At 45.6% G+C, this 14,761-nt stretch overlaps 1 protein-coding gene across 8 annotated transcripts in view; it reads left to right on the plus strand.

Moving 5' to 3' along the window:
- Nucleotides 1-14,761, plus strand: part of KIAA1671 (KIAA1671 ortholog) — a 65,570-nt gene that overhangs the window by 28,073 nt on the left and 22,736 nt on the right. For 6 of the 8 annotated variants that reach the window (XR_001862201.1, XR_001862198.1, XR_001862200.1 and 3 more), the window contains one exon: nt 1-103. Coding sequence is in view for 2 of the 8 variants with exons in the window: in XM_017734905.1 (XP_017590394.1) it covers nt 4,617-4,667 (51 nt within the window). In the remaining 6 variants the exon portion in view is untranslated. Of the gene's footprint in view, nt 104-4,353; nt 4,668-14,761 lie in introns of those variants that run through there. The other 2 variants (XM_017734905.1, XM_017734907.1) reach the window with 2 other exon arrangements.

Consider the following 14,761-nt stretch of genomic DNA (forward strand, 5'->3'; position numbering starts at 1 on the left):
CAAGCAGAGCTCAGACAAAACAGAGGGAACAGACTTCTCCTCGGTGTCTGCGCAGAGGAGCCGCCACAGTTTCTACAAGGAGAGAAGAGCAGATTTTGGGATGGTATGTGACCCTGGAGGAGGGGTTTGGGGAGGGATCAGGGAGCTGCAGCTCTGTTTTCCTTTTTGCAAAGGGCTGTGGCAGAAGGATGTGTGTGCCAAGCAGAGAAGCGCTTGCTGGGGGGTTGAACTGGCGAGGCTGCCCCTCCCTGGGATTCCACCCCACTGCTCCCTGCCAAAGCTTCCAACACAAAGCCTCAGCCTTGCAGCTTGTTCAGTTTGCTTTCTGAGTGAAGAATTTTCATCCTGAACTCAAGATGGCTCTAGAGCATTATGGTTTTTGTTGTTTTCTGAGCTTGTGCAGACAAATAGAGCTGTGTCCCGGCCTGAGAAATGATGGGTTTAATTTTCTTTCTGTAGGCAACACACAGAGAAGTGTTTCTGTGAAGGATCACAGCTGACATTTTGGGTGGTTTGATTTGTCTCTAACCACACAAACTGTTGGGGTGAATTCCTGCTTGAAGTTGTTGGGTGCTGTTCTCCTAGTTTCAGAAGGATATCCTGACTTTAGCTCTCAGAGAACTTTTATGTTGTGAAATAGCATCCTATATCCAGCTGTTGTTCTGAAATACAAAACAAAGGTCTGGATGTTCCAAAAGACATACAGTAAATGAAATATCAACTTTTTCTGAGGGAAATAAAGGATTTGGAAAGTGGAGACTGAAGGATGTTGTCCCACAGACTGTCCCAAGGTGACACCTCCCTGGTCCTGTCTCTGGCAGCACACTCTGCAGTGAGGTGCTGCTCTGCCCTGTTCTGTCATGGCTCACTGCTGCTGCAGCCCTTTAGCAGAGAACACACAAAAATATAAAAAAGAAAAGAAACTCAGTGGGTTTTTTTTTCTTCTAGCAAAGAAAAAGAGAGCACCTAAACCTGTAAGGACTTTATAAACAAGTTTCCTAATTGGAGTTATGGAAATGGGCTCAGATTGTCCTTCAGTTCTAGTCTTTAAGCTTCATGGAAGGTATCCAAGGACTAATGTCCCTTTGTCTTTCCCATTCTTAACATGGACTTCAGGTTCATCTTGGGGAATTTGGGTTATTGACAGAATGGGCATTTATCCAACCCCTAAAAGTTATGTGCCATCAGCTTACGGTGCAAATATGTAAAGGTGGTGTTGGCCAGGTAGGAAATGTGGGACAGAAGGGCAGTGGGAAGTAGTGCTGGGAAAAAGGAACTGTTTGGGTGCTGTACTCAGATAAATACAACTGTTATTCTCCAGCTTCGTTGTTAATTGAGAGGTTACTCAGAATAATCCTTCAACTTCACCGAGCGTAGTCTGAGACAGGAAAGGAAGGTGGGAAAGGTGGAACCCGTTCCATGAAAAGAGAAAACTCACATGTGTGGAATTCAGTAGGATCCGAGTGCTCTGCTCCTTTGTGTTGCTTTGGAAAGGCTCCTCGGGGTGTGTTTGTTGTGCAGTGCCATGGGAGCCAAAGGGCAGCCTGGTCCTCCTGGGTGTAAAGTGTGAGTAAGGGAAGTGTGTGTGCATAGAAGGGACTTTCACCTGTGCTCAGGAGGTGGAAAACTCACCACACTGATGTTTTCCAAATCGCCACACAGGTACTGCAGAGGATTATGTAAAACCAAACTATTTCTTCTGCACCAAGGCTCTGCCTTTGTTTTCTTTGGAGAAAACACAGACTTTGGGTGCGGAGTCGCAGTTCTGTCAGCGCGTTCCAACACTCCCCTCTGCTGGAGACACATCTGAGCTGTGTGAGCTGGACAGACACGAGGGGTCAGGAAAGAGCCACGGGAGGAACAGTTAAATCCCGTATTTCCTCGGAATGCAAACGCAGTTTGTGTTTCCCTTGGTGCAGCTGTAAAGGGGGAGTAGACGGTAACGTAACATCGTGCTGCTCTTTGCTTTGGGTGGTTTCTGGTCTGTGGAGTTGGGAAGTTACTTGTTTTTCCTTGTGGCATAGTGACAAAAAATATTCTCCAGTCCATATTCCTGGTCAGTGAGGATATTGGTATTGTTCAAGTGAGACTTGGTGCTCAAAGTGACAAGTCTTGTTGTAGAAGAAACGATTCCCTTCGATTCACATTCACCACTAAAGCAGCGTGAGGAACTGATATTGATACCCTTTTATATCTGACAAATGAATTTACAAGAATATCCATTCGTTGCATTATTCCACATCTGTCTGTGGTAATAAACAACTGCTTGAGTGGCATTTTCCAGGACAGCTGATGAACTAGGTTCTTATGAATAAACACAGTTCCAAATGGAAGCAAGGTGCAGTAGTATCATTTTACCTCTGGAGAAGTAATTTCTTTGTGATTATATTCCAGAGAATCTGCTTGTAATTAACATTACATAGGATGACTTTGAAATCAAACCATTGCAAAATACAAGTGGCAGTATGGGATTGGTGTTTGAAATTGGAAAGGATGATACTTGGGAGATTTTAACACTCACCTAGATAGCACTGTTTAGCTATTTTGAGTTTGTATTGATTAAAAAAACAGAGTAAGGCTTTTATAAAGATTCCAGCATCACTGCTAGACTGTCATCATCTGTGGTTTTGCTATGGCTGGTACTTCCCTCTCTTTTAGCTCTGCTGCAGCACAAAGTAGGTATAAAAATGAAGTTTTGTGCTTTGGACAGCAAGGGGTTTTTCCCACCAACTCAGCTGCAAATCTCAGAGCCTGCAGCAGGCTCAGGAACTTGGGCTCTTGTAGGGATCTTTTCCTTCAGACCTGGAATGCAGGTGAAGGGACAGGTGTGCAACCAAACCCTCTCTGGGCTGGTTCCAAGTGGGAACAGCCCCAACATGGGGACATGGGGCTGTTCCCACCCGGTGCTGCCCGGGAAGGCCCCACACCTGCACATCCAGGGGCGACCACGGAGCTCTGGAGATGTTTCCATAAATTGTGTGATTCCGTCAGAGCTGACGTAGGGTCACAAGCCTGGATTCCTGATTGAGTCATCCAGACTGATAAGGATGTTGGGAATTAAGACCTGAGGAATGTGTGCTGGGACTCATCCTCCAAATGAAGTAACTGTGGTTGTGCCGTGGGGCTGGAGGAGCTGCACCTTCAGCTGGAAATGGAGCAGCTTTAGTGCAGCTGTGGGTTATAACCCAAACTGCTGCTTTGGGGAGTTGGAACAGAGCACTGCTACTAGAACTGGTGTAGGCAGGAATTATTTTGAAGGCTCTCAACATAGTATTTATTTTTTTTTATTAAACTCCGGGGGTTTTTTGTCCTTTAGGGAGGAAAATCTCTCTAATGGTCTCCACAGAAAGATGCATTCATATGAGACTGTGATGTGTGGGTGGAGAAGGGTTTGTTGAAGAAAATCATGAGCTGACTCTTAAAATATCTTGGAAATGAAGTGCAAGGGAGAGAAGATAAATATTTTATAAATATGTGCAGATGAATTTATGGTTTGGCTTGTCACAGTTCACCAGTTGTTTTCAGTTCTGCCCATGACAGGGGCTGTCTCCTGCCCACTGAAAACCACACCTTCTCTTTTTCTGGATTGTGTACAGCCTCTAATATTGGAGTTTGTTCCTTCTTGAGTTGTTCTGCTACCCCAAAAACTGACTCAACCTGGGAGAAGATCAAAATACCTTATTAGCTCTACTGGAATTCATAGGTGATGATTAGAAAAGTGAGGGGTAGTTTCCTTAAAGTACCAAAATTTCAAGGAGAGGAGGCTGCAGCATCTTGGAAGCTGTTTTGTGTCACCTCCACCTTGTCCCCTCCCTGGGAAGAGTGAGAGCTGCAGCAGTGCTGGGAGGGGACGGGGTGTAGGGGCCCTGCCTGGATGAGTCCTGTCACTTATCTTTCCTTTTCCTATCAAAAAAAGGACATAAATAAAAAAAGCTGTGTTACAATTCCCATTTTTGCTGTTCACAAACCACCCACTGCTGATGTCCAACAACTCCACCACTCTCTATTTTAGACCCAGCCCGAGGAGGACGACCCGGGGGTGGGTAAAGCTCTGCCTGGGCTTTCTTCCTTTTTTGGCAGTTTTCGTTCCCTGGGAACATTCCAGGGGTGTATAAAAAGCCACTTGGTTGTGTCTATTTCTTCTCGTTCACAAAAGACATTTTTATATTCAGAAAACATAAAAACAGCAGCTCCTCTTGTTACATGTGTGAATTTTTGTCTTTCCTGTACATCACCAAAAACAAGGTCAGCGAGCAGCCCCGCCGGCGTTCAGAGCATTTCGTAACCGAGGGGATTTAGAGCTTCCTTTTCCTTCTGGAGGGCCTTTACTGCAAAACCCAAAGTCCTGTCACTAATTCCAGCCTAACCCACTCGAGATTACGGAGTTGGGAGCAGTGGGCTGCTCAATAACAAGTGGTTAAGTCACGTGCTGCCGGTAGCTCAGCGACTGCTCCTGAGGAGCCCCAGCTCGTGGTGACGTGGGGCCAGACACACTCGGTACATTATTCATGGTGCTTTTAATTGCTCCACTCTGCTTTTAACTGGTGCTGGAGGCGGGGAGAGCCGGGAGCTGCCTGGAACAGGGATGGGTTGGCGTTAACTGGGAGCTGTGAAAAATGGAGTATTATTACTGTCCACGTCTGCTGAAGTTCCTGCAGTATCTGTGGGTAAGTGTGCTCTGGAATGTCAGTGTGCTCTCCCAGAGCTGGCTGTTTCCACTGCTTGCAGAAATCCTGGGAGTGTTCATGTATGCTGAAGGCTTTCCTCAGCAGTTCCTTTCTGAGTAGTAACATGAAACTGGGGATTTATTTTGGGTGAGAAAGGCTGTTTTATCTCTAATACTTAAAGCTGTAGACTACCCGAATGTGCCTTGGAAAACCCTTTTAGGAATCAGCATTTCTTCCTTGTTTATACCGAGCCATGGGAGTTGTAGTTTAGTTTAGTGTGAATTAGGAATATTCTTCCCTCTTTGTGTAAAAGCTCTCCCTGGCTCCAGAGCTGCTGCCCCAGGACCCTCCTGCCCTGCTGCTGGTACAGCCACTGCCTGCTATTCTAGGAAAACAGCTGTGCCCATGGCTTTAGAAGTGTGTGATTTTACAGTTCCTTACTTGTTTTTAATTTGCCTCTTCATGGGTTTCGATGTCTCGGTGAGCACTTCCTCTTCCAGCACTCCTCAGGGCTGTCTGTCATGAAAAGCTCTTTTTAGCAGGCTCTGACTGTGCTGCCCTGCCAGCTTTGCACAGGGACTGCTGTGTGTCTGAAACCATCACATTTGAGCTAGAAAGCCTTTATGAATAAATACGGTATTGCTTTGAACTAATTAATTAATGCTTTAATTTCTCCTGTACTCATCAAAGATCAGTTTTCATTTGCTTGTTGTAGTTTGCATTGATCTTAATTTTTTCAGCTGTCAATTCAGCGTGTAATCAGCACTGACACCAAACCTTTTCATGTTAGCTGTTTGCTTCTATGTTTTAAAACTGTAGCAAAGAGTTTCCTCCCCTCATTTTGTGTTTAATTTTACAATCCTTGCCTGTATGTCCTTTGATCAGTTGTGAGGTGAGATTGCCCACTGCAAATTTCTTGCTGCTGGGAGAGAAAACTGTGCTTGAGGAACTGGGCATTTTATTAAAAACCTTTTGCTGTTGGAGACTGTAGTAGTGTGAAACATGGAAGTGCTTGGACATTAATTAAGGTTTTTTTTGACCAGCTGTATTTTTAAGAGACAAGCTTCCTTTAAATTGCAAACTAAAAAATTAGTCATTAGTGTGATGAGGGGGTGGATGTTCTTCGTGGTTTGTCAGTGTGAGAAGTGTGAAAGAGCTCTCTCCCTGCTCTTGCTTTGACATGGGATTTTCCATAAGGCCAGGGAAAAATCCCAAACCAACCCAAACTTTGGATCAGTCCAGAAGATGCCTGGGATGGTGGGCTCCGGTATTGTGCAGTTCTAGGCTGTAACAGAACAGATTGTTGTATCTTCTGGGTGTACATTGTCTTTTAGAGGTCTTGGACAATTCCTTAGGCACTTTAATTCATGCACACTTCCTGATTTACTGCAAGAAAATGTTGGAATGACAGTTGTGATATTCATGATGTTAAAAGAAATTTAAGGGACATACACAATTGTGCCTTCTGTCACTTTTTGTGCTGCTGTTGCAGCTGGAGGCTACTAAGGGGATACTTATCTCTACTTACAGTCAGGAGTAACCAGAGATGTTGGGGTTGGTTGTCAAGTGTTATTTAATCTGTCTTGGGGAGCTAAGATGCCTTATTCATTAGGCACATGTACCTGAAGAAGCTACAACTCTTAATTAAACAATATTATAGCAAAAATCTGCTTTTAAAGCTACTCTATGGAGTTACTGATGGGTTGCATCTCCTCTGCTGTGTATTTGCTTTACTCCTACAGTGGTGGAGTTGTGGGACATCACTGGACCCACTCAGTGCCAGCTCTCTGCTAATTCCTTGCTGATTGCTCTCCTGATCTTTGGACAGGATGTGTCTTACTGTGACAAACAGTATTTTCTGAGCACAGCAGGGTCTGTGGTCTGCCCCAGTCCGTGTGCAATGGTGTGACCACCACATGTCTGCATCCTGTGTGTGGGTGGCAGCTCTGGGTTTCTGAGAAGTGTCTTTGTGTCCAGTGAAACTTTTTTTCCCACAGCTTGTATATATTTGAGTATTTTCCAGGGTGCATGGGGTATCCATCACCCCTTTTCCAGCTGGTGAGGAGCTCTGCTGCAGCTGATACAAGACGTCTTTAGGCCTGGCTTGCACAGGAAGTTCTTTAAGTGCAGCTCAGTGGTCTTGCATCAGTCACAGGGTCAGACTGGTTGTGCCAGGTGTGCAGCCACAGCACTGGGGTTTCCTGTTCCAATGCCCGTTGTCCAAGAACCAGTTTTTTGGCTTCCTGGTGGACACAACCACTACTGGACTGCTCTCAGTTGGTTCTGTTCCTGCCCTTGGCCATCTCAGTTGTCAGCAATTCTTGCTCTGATTCACAGCTCAGTTTGGCCTTCTGGAATGGATGTGGTGGTGCGTCTCCTGCCCATGCTGGTACCAGTCCTGATGAGTTGTTTCTTCCCAGGCTGGCACTTGTCATTTTTCAAACAGCAAAGAAATGCTACATCCTGAAAGCACTCAAAGCAAATGGCTTGTTTTAAATAAAACGTTCCTCTGCAGCACTGAGATGGTTTAAAAAGACCTTATTCTTTATTGACAGTCATGAAAGAACAATTGCAAAATCAAAAGAAAATTGGGGTATTTAAGGAAGAAGAAAGATTTAGAGTTTGTTTTGACAAGATTTTGGTTGCTACCTTTTAAGAGTAGTTTTGATATGTTTTGTCAGGTGACTCTGAAGGAAGCAGCAGCTGGTTAATAACCACTGTCCTGACGTGTCACTGTGGGAGGAGTTGGGTTGGTGATGGAAGGAAACTGAAACCATCAGCCTGCAACCACGGGTGATGGTCATCCTGCCCCGAGCAGGGGTCGTCCTGCTCTGAGGGAGGGAGGGGGCTCTGTGCAGGTGTGGTGTGCCTTCCCTCTCTTTGCACTTCTGCAAAGTCCCTGTGGACTGACTGTGCTGCTCTTCCCTTGTGGGATTTGGTTTTGGTGGTGGGGATGTGGATGTTTCTTCCAAAGAGTTAAAACCCCTCCCACCCAGGTGGTGGCCGGGTGTATCTGCCCCTGGTGTCAGCAGATACCCGAGTAACCTTTCGGAGAACCTGGGTAAATGACGTCCTTGCGCAGGAAAATCTGGAAAGGCAATTTCCCCAATTCCCAGCTGCTGCTGTAGAAGAGGAGCTGTGGTGTCTGTGGCATTGCTGAGAGCAGGCAGACAGGTCAGCCTGGCCGAGGAGCCCCATTCCCAGCGGGAACACGAGGGAGTGCTGTTCCACCACGGAGCGCTGCTGGCCCGCAGCCACATCCCCGCTCCCAGCCCAAGGACACATGCTCAGTGCAAGGCAGTTTGTTCTAATGAGGTGTGGTATTAAGTTTAATTTACCATAAAATGCTCACATGGAATAGCACATTCTAGGTTAACTTGTGGCAATAAGGGTTTCATTGAGTAAGATGTAATCGTTTGTAGACGTGATAAGTTTTTTGTAGCGACTGTGTCGTTCCAGGCTTAGAGCAGCTGGAAGTGGGGCTGACTGTGCCTGCTCTCCTTCCCCTTATTTTAAGTCTGGAATTGTGAATATGCTTCTGAAAAAGTTCTTCCCTGTGAGGATGGTGAGACCCTGGCACAGGGTGCCCAGAGAAGCTGTGGCTGCCCATCCCTGCATGTGTCTAAGGCCAGGTTGGATGGGGCTTGGAGCAACCTGGGACAGTGGAAGGTGTCCCTGCCCATGGCAGGAGGTGCAACTGGATGATCTTTAAGGTCCCTTTCAACCCAGGCCATTCTGTGGCACGAGGCTAAAGAGAATTGTTAATCCTCATTTATACACACAAAGCAGAGGTAACTTCACTGCCTCCCTCTTAATATTTTGATCTAAAGTTGTTTTGACTCAGTTCCTGCTTTCCCAAGCTGTTGTCCGTGTTGCTGATGCTGGGAGACAGCCAAGTTCCCACTATTGTTCCTGTCTTTTCAGCAGTGGTGAGTTGTTCATGCAGCCAGCGCGTGTTTACTGCGCTGAAAGGAAACGGCGTTTTTAGGGAGCTACTTGAGCATGGGGAAAGTAGCTTTTTGTAGAGGACTTTCCTCAGGATACCACAGGATTTGTGCTGCAGGGCACAGGTGTTCTTAAAATGTAACTTCAGCAAAATCTGGAGCCTGAATGAAGCTTGGAAGAATGTAGTATTTGGTTTAGTGATTCATGGTGGAGACTAATAAATCCCTGGCACATAAGGGGAGGCAGTATGGATTGTGTGCTGTCCATGTCCTGGGGGATGTGGGAGCACGGGGCTGTTGTGCTGTGCCTGGGAGGAAGAGGAGGAGGAGGAGGCAGTAAGAGCAGAGAGACCTGGAAGTAAAGGAAGGTGTGTGCACTTAGGGTTACACAGCCATGGCAAATAAATCCTCTGCTCTCGTCATCAAATGGGTTAAAATGGGTGAAGGAATTATTGTATTAACTTACAGCTGGTGTTTGGTCAATTTACTGCCATCAAGCAGTGCCTGATGTGAGTGGAAGACACATGGAATAGTGTTTTGTAGGGAGAAGATGGAAGAACAGTGTTCAGACAGGCCTTGGGCAGTTTGTGATCACGCCAGGAACAGCTGGAATGGGTTCAGAAGCAGCTCCTTGTTACTGATCTTTGGAGAAGAAAATCCCTTGCATGAAAAAAAGCTCTTCCTTCAGAGTGTTCTCCGTGAGTCAGATCTGAGCCTTCAGCAGCTGGAGATTTCCTGAGCACCCTCAGTGAGGAGAACAAATGCTATGGCATCTCTTCAGGCAGGTGGTGTGGAGCAGGAGCAGCGTGTTCTCCTGGTTGAAGATGTTTTGTGGTTATCTGTGCTTAACATGTCCATTGGGTCAAGTGATGGAGCAGCAGCTGTTCCCATGATGGACTTCCTAGGAGAACCTTAACTATGGCACTACTTTGTTTTTCCTCCCTGGTGCAGGGAGATCCACTGCAGACATCTTCATCCTGGATTTTTGTTTGTACAAATTAAAAACAACCTGTAACTATTCATCTTTTGCTTGGCTCAATCCCTTGGACATAAACAAATGTAAAGAAAATCGGTTTGGTCCTTTCCAGTGTATTTGTGCTGTAGGAATTTCCTGTTTCTGTTTTTTCAGTTTTTCCTCCTCCATTGAGCTGGAGGGGAAGTGCTACAGGATTATGGACATGAGTTTGCAAACAACATCGTATATTTTTAGCTGGTTTCCTCAGCTTTAACACTGATAGCTTTGTTTTACAGTGAAACAATTCAGGGCACAAAAGCTGTGTACGTTCAGGATGTTTAACTGGGCCTTGCTTAGGTTCAGGATAGTTTGGGGGACAAAAGAATTGGCACTTTCTGAAATACTGTTGTGCTTTAGTTGTTGGAATTATTAGTCGTAGTTGTATTTAAATTGTTTAAGAACTTGGAGTAAAAATTATATTTCAGAGTTACCTTTATTTACAAATTTTTATTTATCTTGAAATAATGACATGCTACTGCAAAAGTGCCCAGAATCCTGTGCAGAGAAAGGATAGCTGACTTTTTTGATTACAAATAAAATGGGAAAGTTCAGGTTTTTGCTGATCCTATCAAGGATCACCATGGCAGTAGAATGGAAAAATTACTCTGGCAGGTATAAACAAGTAAGTGGAGCATTTGTTCAGTCACGAAAACTATTAATGTGTTTTCTTTATCACAAGAGTACTTCTGTAAGGAAAACAAGGAATGCAGATTTAAATTGTTTTTTAAGACTTTTCGTCTCTGTTTAAAATAAAGATTTTTAAAGTAGCCTTGCACTACATCGATGGGATCTTTTATGAACCCACTTTAAAAGCCTCTCATATCAGTGTGTGCTTGTGTAAACTTTACCAGTATTGATGCAGAGCATGTTGTTTCCACAGTCTCTCCTTGCTCACTGGTTTGCGAGGCCTCTGGAGGCTTTTAAAATTACCTGATTGAAGGAAAAAGTCTGGAAATGGAATTTCAGCCTCTTGTAGTTGGTGTGTGCAAGTAAAACACCTTTAATGCCAAGGTCTCTCTGCAAGTTGTCCAAGATTGTGAATAACCATTAATTAGAGCTGTGGCCATGAGTGTGACTTGCTTATTTTCAGTAGAAAATGAAAGTAGGAATAAAAATCAAATATTTGGTGTAAATATTGAGATACCTGGGATTTCAGGTTACAAAAGAGATTTCTCTGTCCAAAGTCTGTGTGTTAAAACACTCCATCCATTCCACTCTTTTTTCCTCTCTTTTGGTTTTTTTCCCCTTTTTCTTTTGACTGTAGAGTGCCTGTCTACACGTGATGCTGTCTGGGCATCTCAATGAATTGTATTATTGTTATCATCATGAAAATTTTAAAAAACCCACAAAACAGAACAGATAAAATCACCAAGCCCTTTTGTCTTTGTCTGTGTTAAGTTTCATGGGAATTCCTGGATTGGAGTGATGGGTGGGTATCTGCCATGGAGCCAGGTCCTCTGTTCCACCTGCTGAGCTTTGGTCTCTCTGTGCCAGATGTGCAGCCAGGCATTTCTTTTTTACTTTAAATAAGAGTTTGAAGGTGACGTGGTAAAATCTTCATGATGGGGTGTTTCATGTGAGAAATTCAGCCCATAGTTAGGAATGCTCACTGCTCCTTCATGGAATGTGACAATTCAGTTGGCAAAATACAGAACACAGAGGCAAAAAGAAGGAGCCTGTAAAACCATGGGTTGTTTGTCGTGTCTGAGGAGCCCAAGAAAATTGAGTCTGGAGCTGTGCAACTGAGCCCAGCCCAGTGCTGCATCTTTAAATAGTCCATCCTGTCAAACACAAGAGTTTAAATTAAGTTCTCTTACTAATGAAGCAGAAGGAGATTTGGTGTGGAATGCAGGGCCAGGACAGCCTTACAAGGGCAGGCTCTGCTCCCAGGGGTGCTGAGCACTGGATGTCACAAGGTGGGACTGGAGCTGCCCATGGTCCTCACAAGTGCTGGGTCCTGCTCTTTGTAGGTGGGATGATGCCTCACAGAAAACCCTTTGGAAATGCCTGAATTAGTGCTAATTGCTGATTGGAATGATGGGGGTGGTGATAAGAGGAACCCATCAGAGAGTGAGTTCTGGACTGAGGTTCCCATAAGGGAAGAGCAGAAACTGTTGTCACAGTTAGTCCAGATTAAAATTGCCTATCCTTCTGTCCCGTCTACTCTGCTGGCAAAGGATCCTTCAGGGGACCCAGTCGAGGTGAAAACTAATCCCAGGTGTCTTGCTGGGTTTTCAACTGGATTTCCTTCCCAGTTCCATGCTGCTGGGATGGAGCTGGTGGCAGGGAAAACCCCATGGGCTGGAAGGACTCACACCCATAAAGAGGCTGCAAGTCCCACCTGCCCCTCCTGGGCTGTGTTCTGTACTCTGCTGCTTGCAGGCCTTCTTTGAATTGACCTTCCAATCCCACAGAGTCATTAACATAATTACATGTATTTGAGAGCAGGTGAAGCTCCAAATGAGCTGTAAGAGGCTTTTGGAAAATATAATGTAACCATGGAATTTTGTTTTCTGCTGAATGAGGGGAGAAACAAGGGTTGTTAGGTCTTTGTGCAGGGTTGTGTTTTTGAGCTGTAGGTGGAAGAGATGTTAACAATGGAAGTATCCAGCGATGTTTGAATAACGAGGTCCCATTTATACTGAGGTAATTAGTCATGCAGTTTGGGTAGCTGCGTGTATGTGCGCTCTTGTTTTCTGGAGCTGCAGATCCCTGACAGACCCAGGGTGAGATAATCACTTGGATTCGTCAAGGGCAGAAGATCATTTTGTGCTGTTCTTGTTCAGGAACAACCCCTCACTCAGCCAAGACTGCTGGGCTGGGGGCCAGTTAGAGAATCCTTCCCTGTGAGGGTGGTGAGGCCCTGGCACAGGTTGCCCAGAGAAGCTGTGGCTGCTCCATCCCTGGAAATGTCCAAGGCCAAGTTGGACAGGGCTTGGAGCACTGGTCTAGTGGAAGGTGCCCATGGTCTCCAAGGGAAGGGACCCTAAAGCTCATTTTGTTCCGCTCCCCTGCAAATTTAGCTGAAGTGGTGGAAAAATCTCCAGCCATTTGAATTTGATGGTGAAGGTGCATCTGGTTGTCCTCTAAAGCGTTTTGCCCTGATGTTAATTGAGGTGTAAATCTAAGCAGTAATTTAGATGCTTCAATACCCAGCAGTGTGTTCACATGGTGCCAGAAGATCCTAAATTTAGTATTGCAGAAAGACTCAAATCAGCACTTTTTCAATCTTCTGAGGGCAAAAATGGTATATTTGGTATAACGTTCTTTTTTCAGGGGAGGTATAATAAAAAAGTGGAATATATTCTGTAGCGACTTTTCAGATCCTTCAAGTTCCATGCACATGTGAGGAGTCCTTGCAGCGAGCTGTAGGAGTGCCTTGCTCTGTGGAGCCTTGCTGAAACCTGGCTCTGCCTCTCCCCCTGTTTGCCCCAGGTGATATTCCAGAAGGGGAGTTAAATTTGGGTTCTGCTCTGCCCATCCTGGTGAGGTGAAGGAACTGCTGACTAACTCACATGGCAGCTCCAGGCAGAGCTCTCGGGCTGCTATTTGAGGGGCTCCCACATCAGATGGAGCCTGAAACCCTCTGGAATGGCAGAGTGCCCCGTGCAGAATCCCTGCACTGCAGCAGGCACAGAGCTGCACTTGCAAAGGCGCAGATGTTTGAAATATCACACTTAGATTTAACAGCATAAAAATGTGCAGTAAGTCTTAAATTCCAGCCTTGGATGCAGGATCGCTGTCGTTCGTGAAGCATTATCCATAACTCTGGTAGATAAATTAATTTTTTCCCTATTTTTTTACAAATCTAAGAAACACCGAGCTCTTGGGGTTTCTGGTCAAAACTATCTCCATTTCCATACAAAAATAACCCTGCAGCTCTTTAAGAGAAGAGCTGTTTGAGGGGGAGAAAAAAGTATTTTCTGTTGGTTGGATTTTCTTTTATCTCTGAGAGGTTTTATGAGGCTACTAATTTGAGAATGTTCAAAACAAATACATTCAAAAATAAGAATAAGTTAGGGAATGCTACATTCTGTCACTACTGTTTTTCTTGGAGATAAATTACAGCTTGGTGGAGTTGAGCTCCTAAAAGCAGGGATTAAAAGGGAAGGCACCCTGTTTCCTCAGGGCATCTTGGGATCGTGCATGTCTGCAAGGCACATTTCTGATACAATAAACCTTACGCAAGAACCATTGCATCAAATGTTATCTAGAAATTCTTTGTTCCATTGAATCCTCTTCCTGGATGGTTCAGAGGAGCAGAGGGTGATGCAAGTTCATGGTACTTTGTATGGCAAATTAAGCAACAGCCACAAACCCCCTTGAACAAACAAGAGAGTGAGCAGCTTCCAACATGCCTGTCTTGCCTCTTTACCCTCGGTCCTGAACTAGTCAGGTCTTGACTTTGGACTTCTAAGTCCAAATTTACATCATAAACTTAGGTTTATTGATTTAAACCCCAAGCTGCCTGCTGTCCGCCCAAGTGGGCTGTTCCCAGGAATTACATGGCTGGTGACACCTGCGCTCGTGTCATTACCCTCAGTTGTTTTGGGTTTGTGGTACCAACCGTGGTCTCCCAGCAGCTGAGGAGGGAGCAGAGCTGGGAAAGGACATGGAGCCCTTCCTCACAACAGGGAACAGTGTAGAAAAGTGGAAAAAACCGGCTTCCAGTGGTCAGACCTGTTCAGCTTTGGTTTGAGCCTCTGGCTTAATCATTATCCTGTGCCGATAGCACAGTCGCTGACTGGGACGTGTCCTCTTTGAGGCCGTGAATGGCACAAGGAACCAGGTACAGGAGGTGGGACTGCCCGTGTGCCCGTTGAGCAGCAGGAGCGGGGTGTAGGTGTGGCCCCATCCCGGTGGGAATCCTCTGGTGTCTGTGCGAGACGTTCCGTGGCAGAGCCGCGTTCCCCAGGAAGGGTTAAAATCACTAAGTCCACGTGACATATGCAAACTATGAATCATTCCAATAGATCTGTGCAACTCCTGCCTGCTCCGGAGCCAGCAGATGCTGTTCCCTGCGTTGCCATGGTAACCCTGCCTGTACTATAATAAAGCCCAGCCCAGATCCTTCCTTGGGCAGACCTCTGCGGCTGGTCACCTCCTCATTGTTTCCTCCCCGGAGCACAGGCGAG

Source organism: Corvus brachyrhynchos, unplaced genomic scaffold, assembly GCF_000691975.1.
Source record: "Corvus brachyrhynchos isolate BGI_N302 unplaced genomic scaffold, ASM69197v1 scaffold114, whole genome shotgun sequence".
NCBI lineage: Eukaryota > Metazoa > Chordata > Aves > Passeriformes > Corvidae > Corvus > Corvus brachyrhynchos.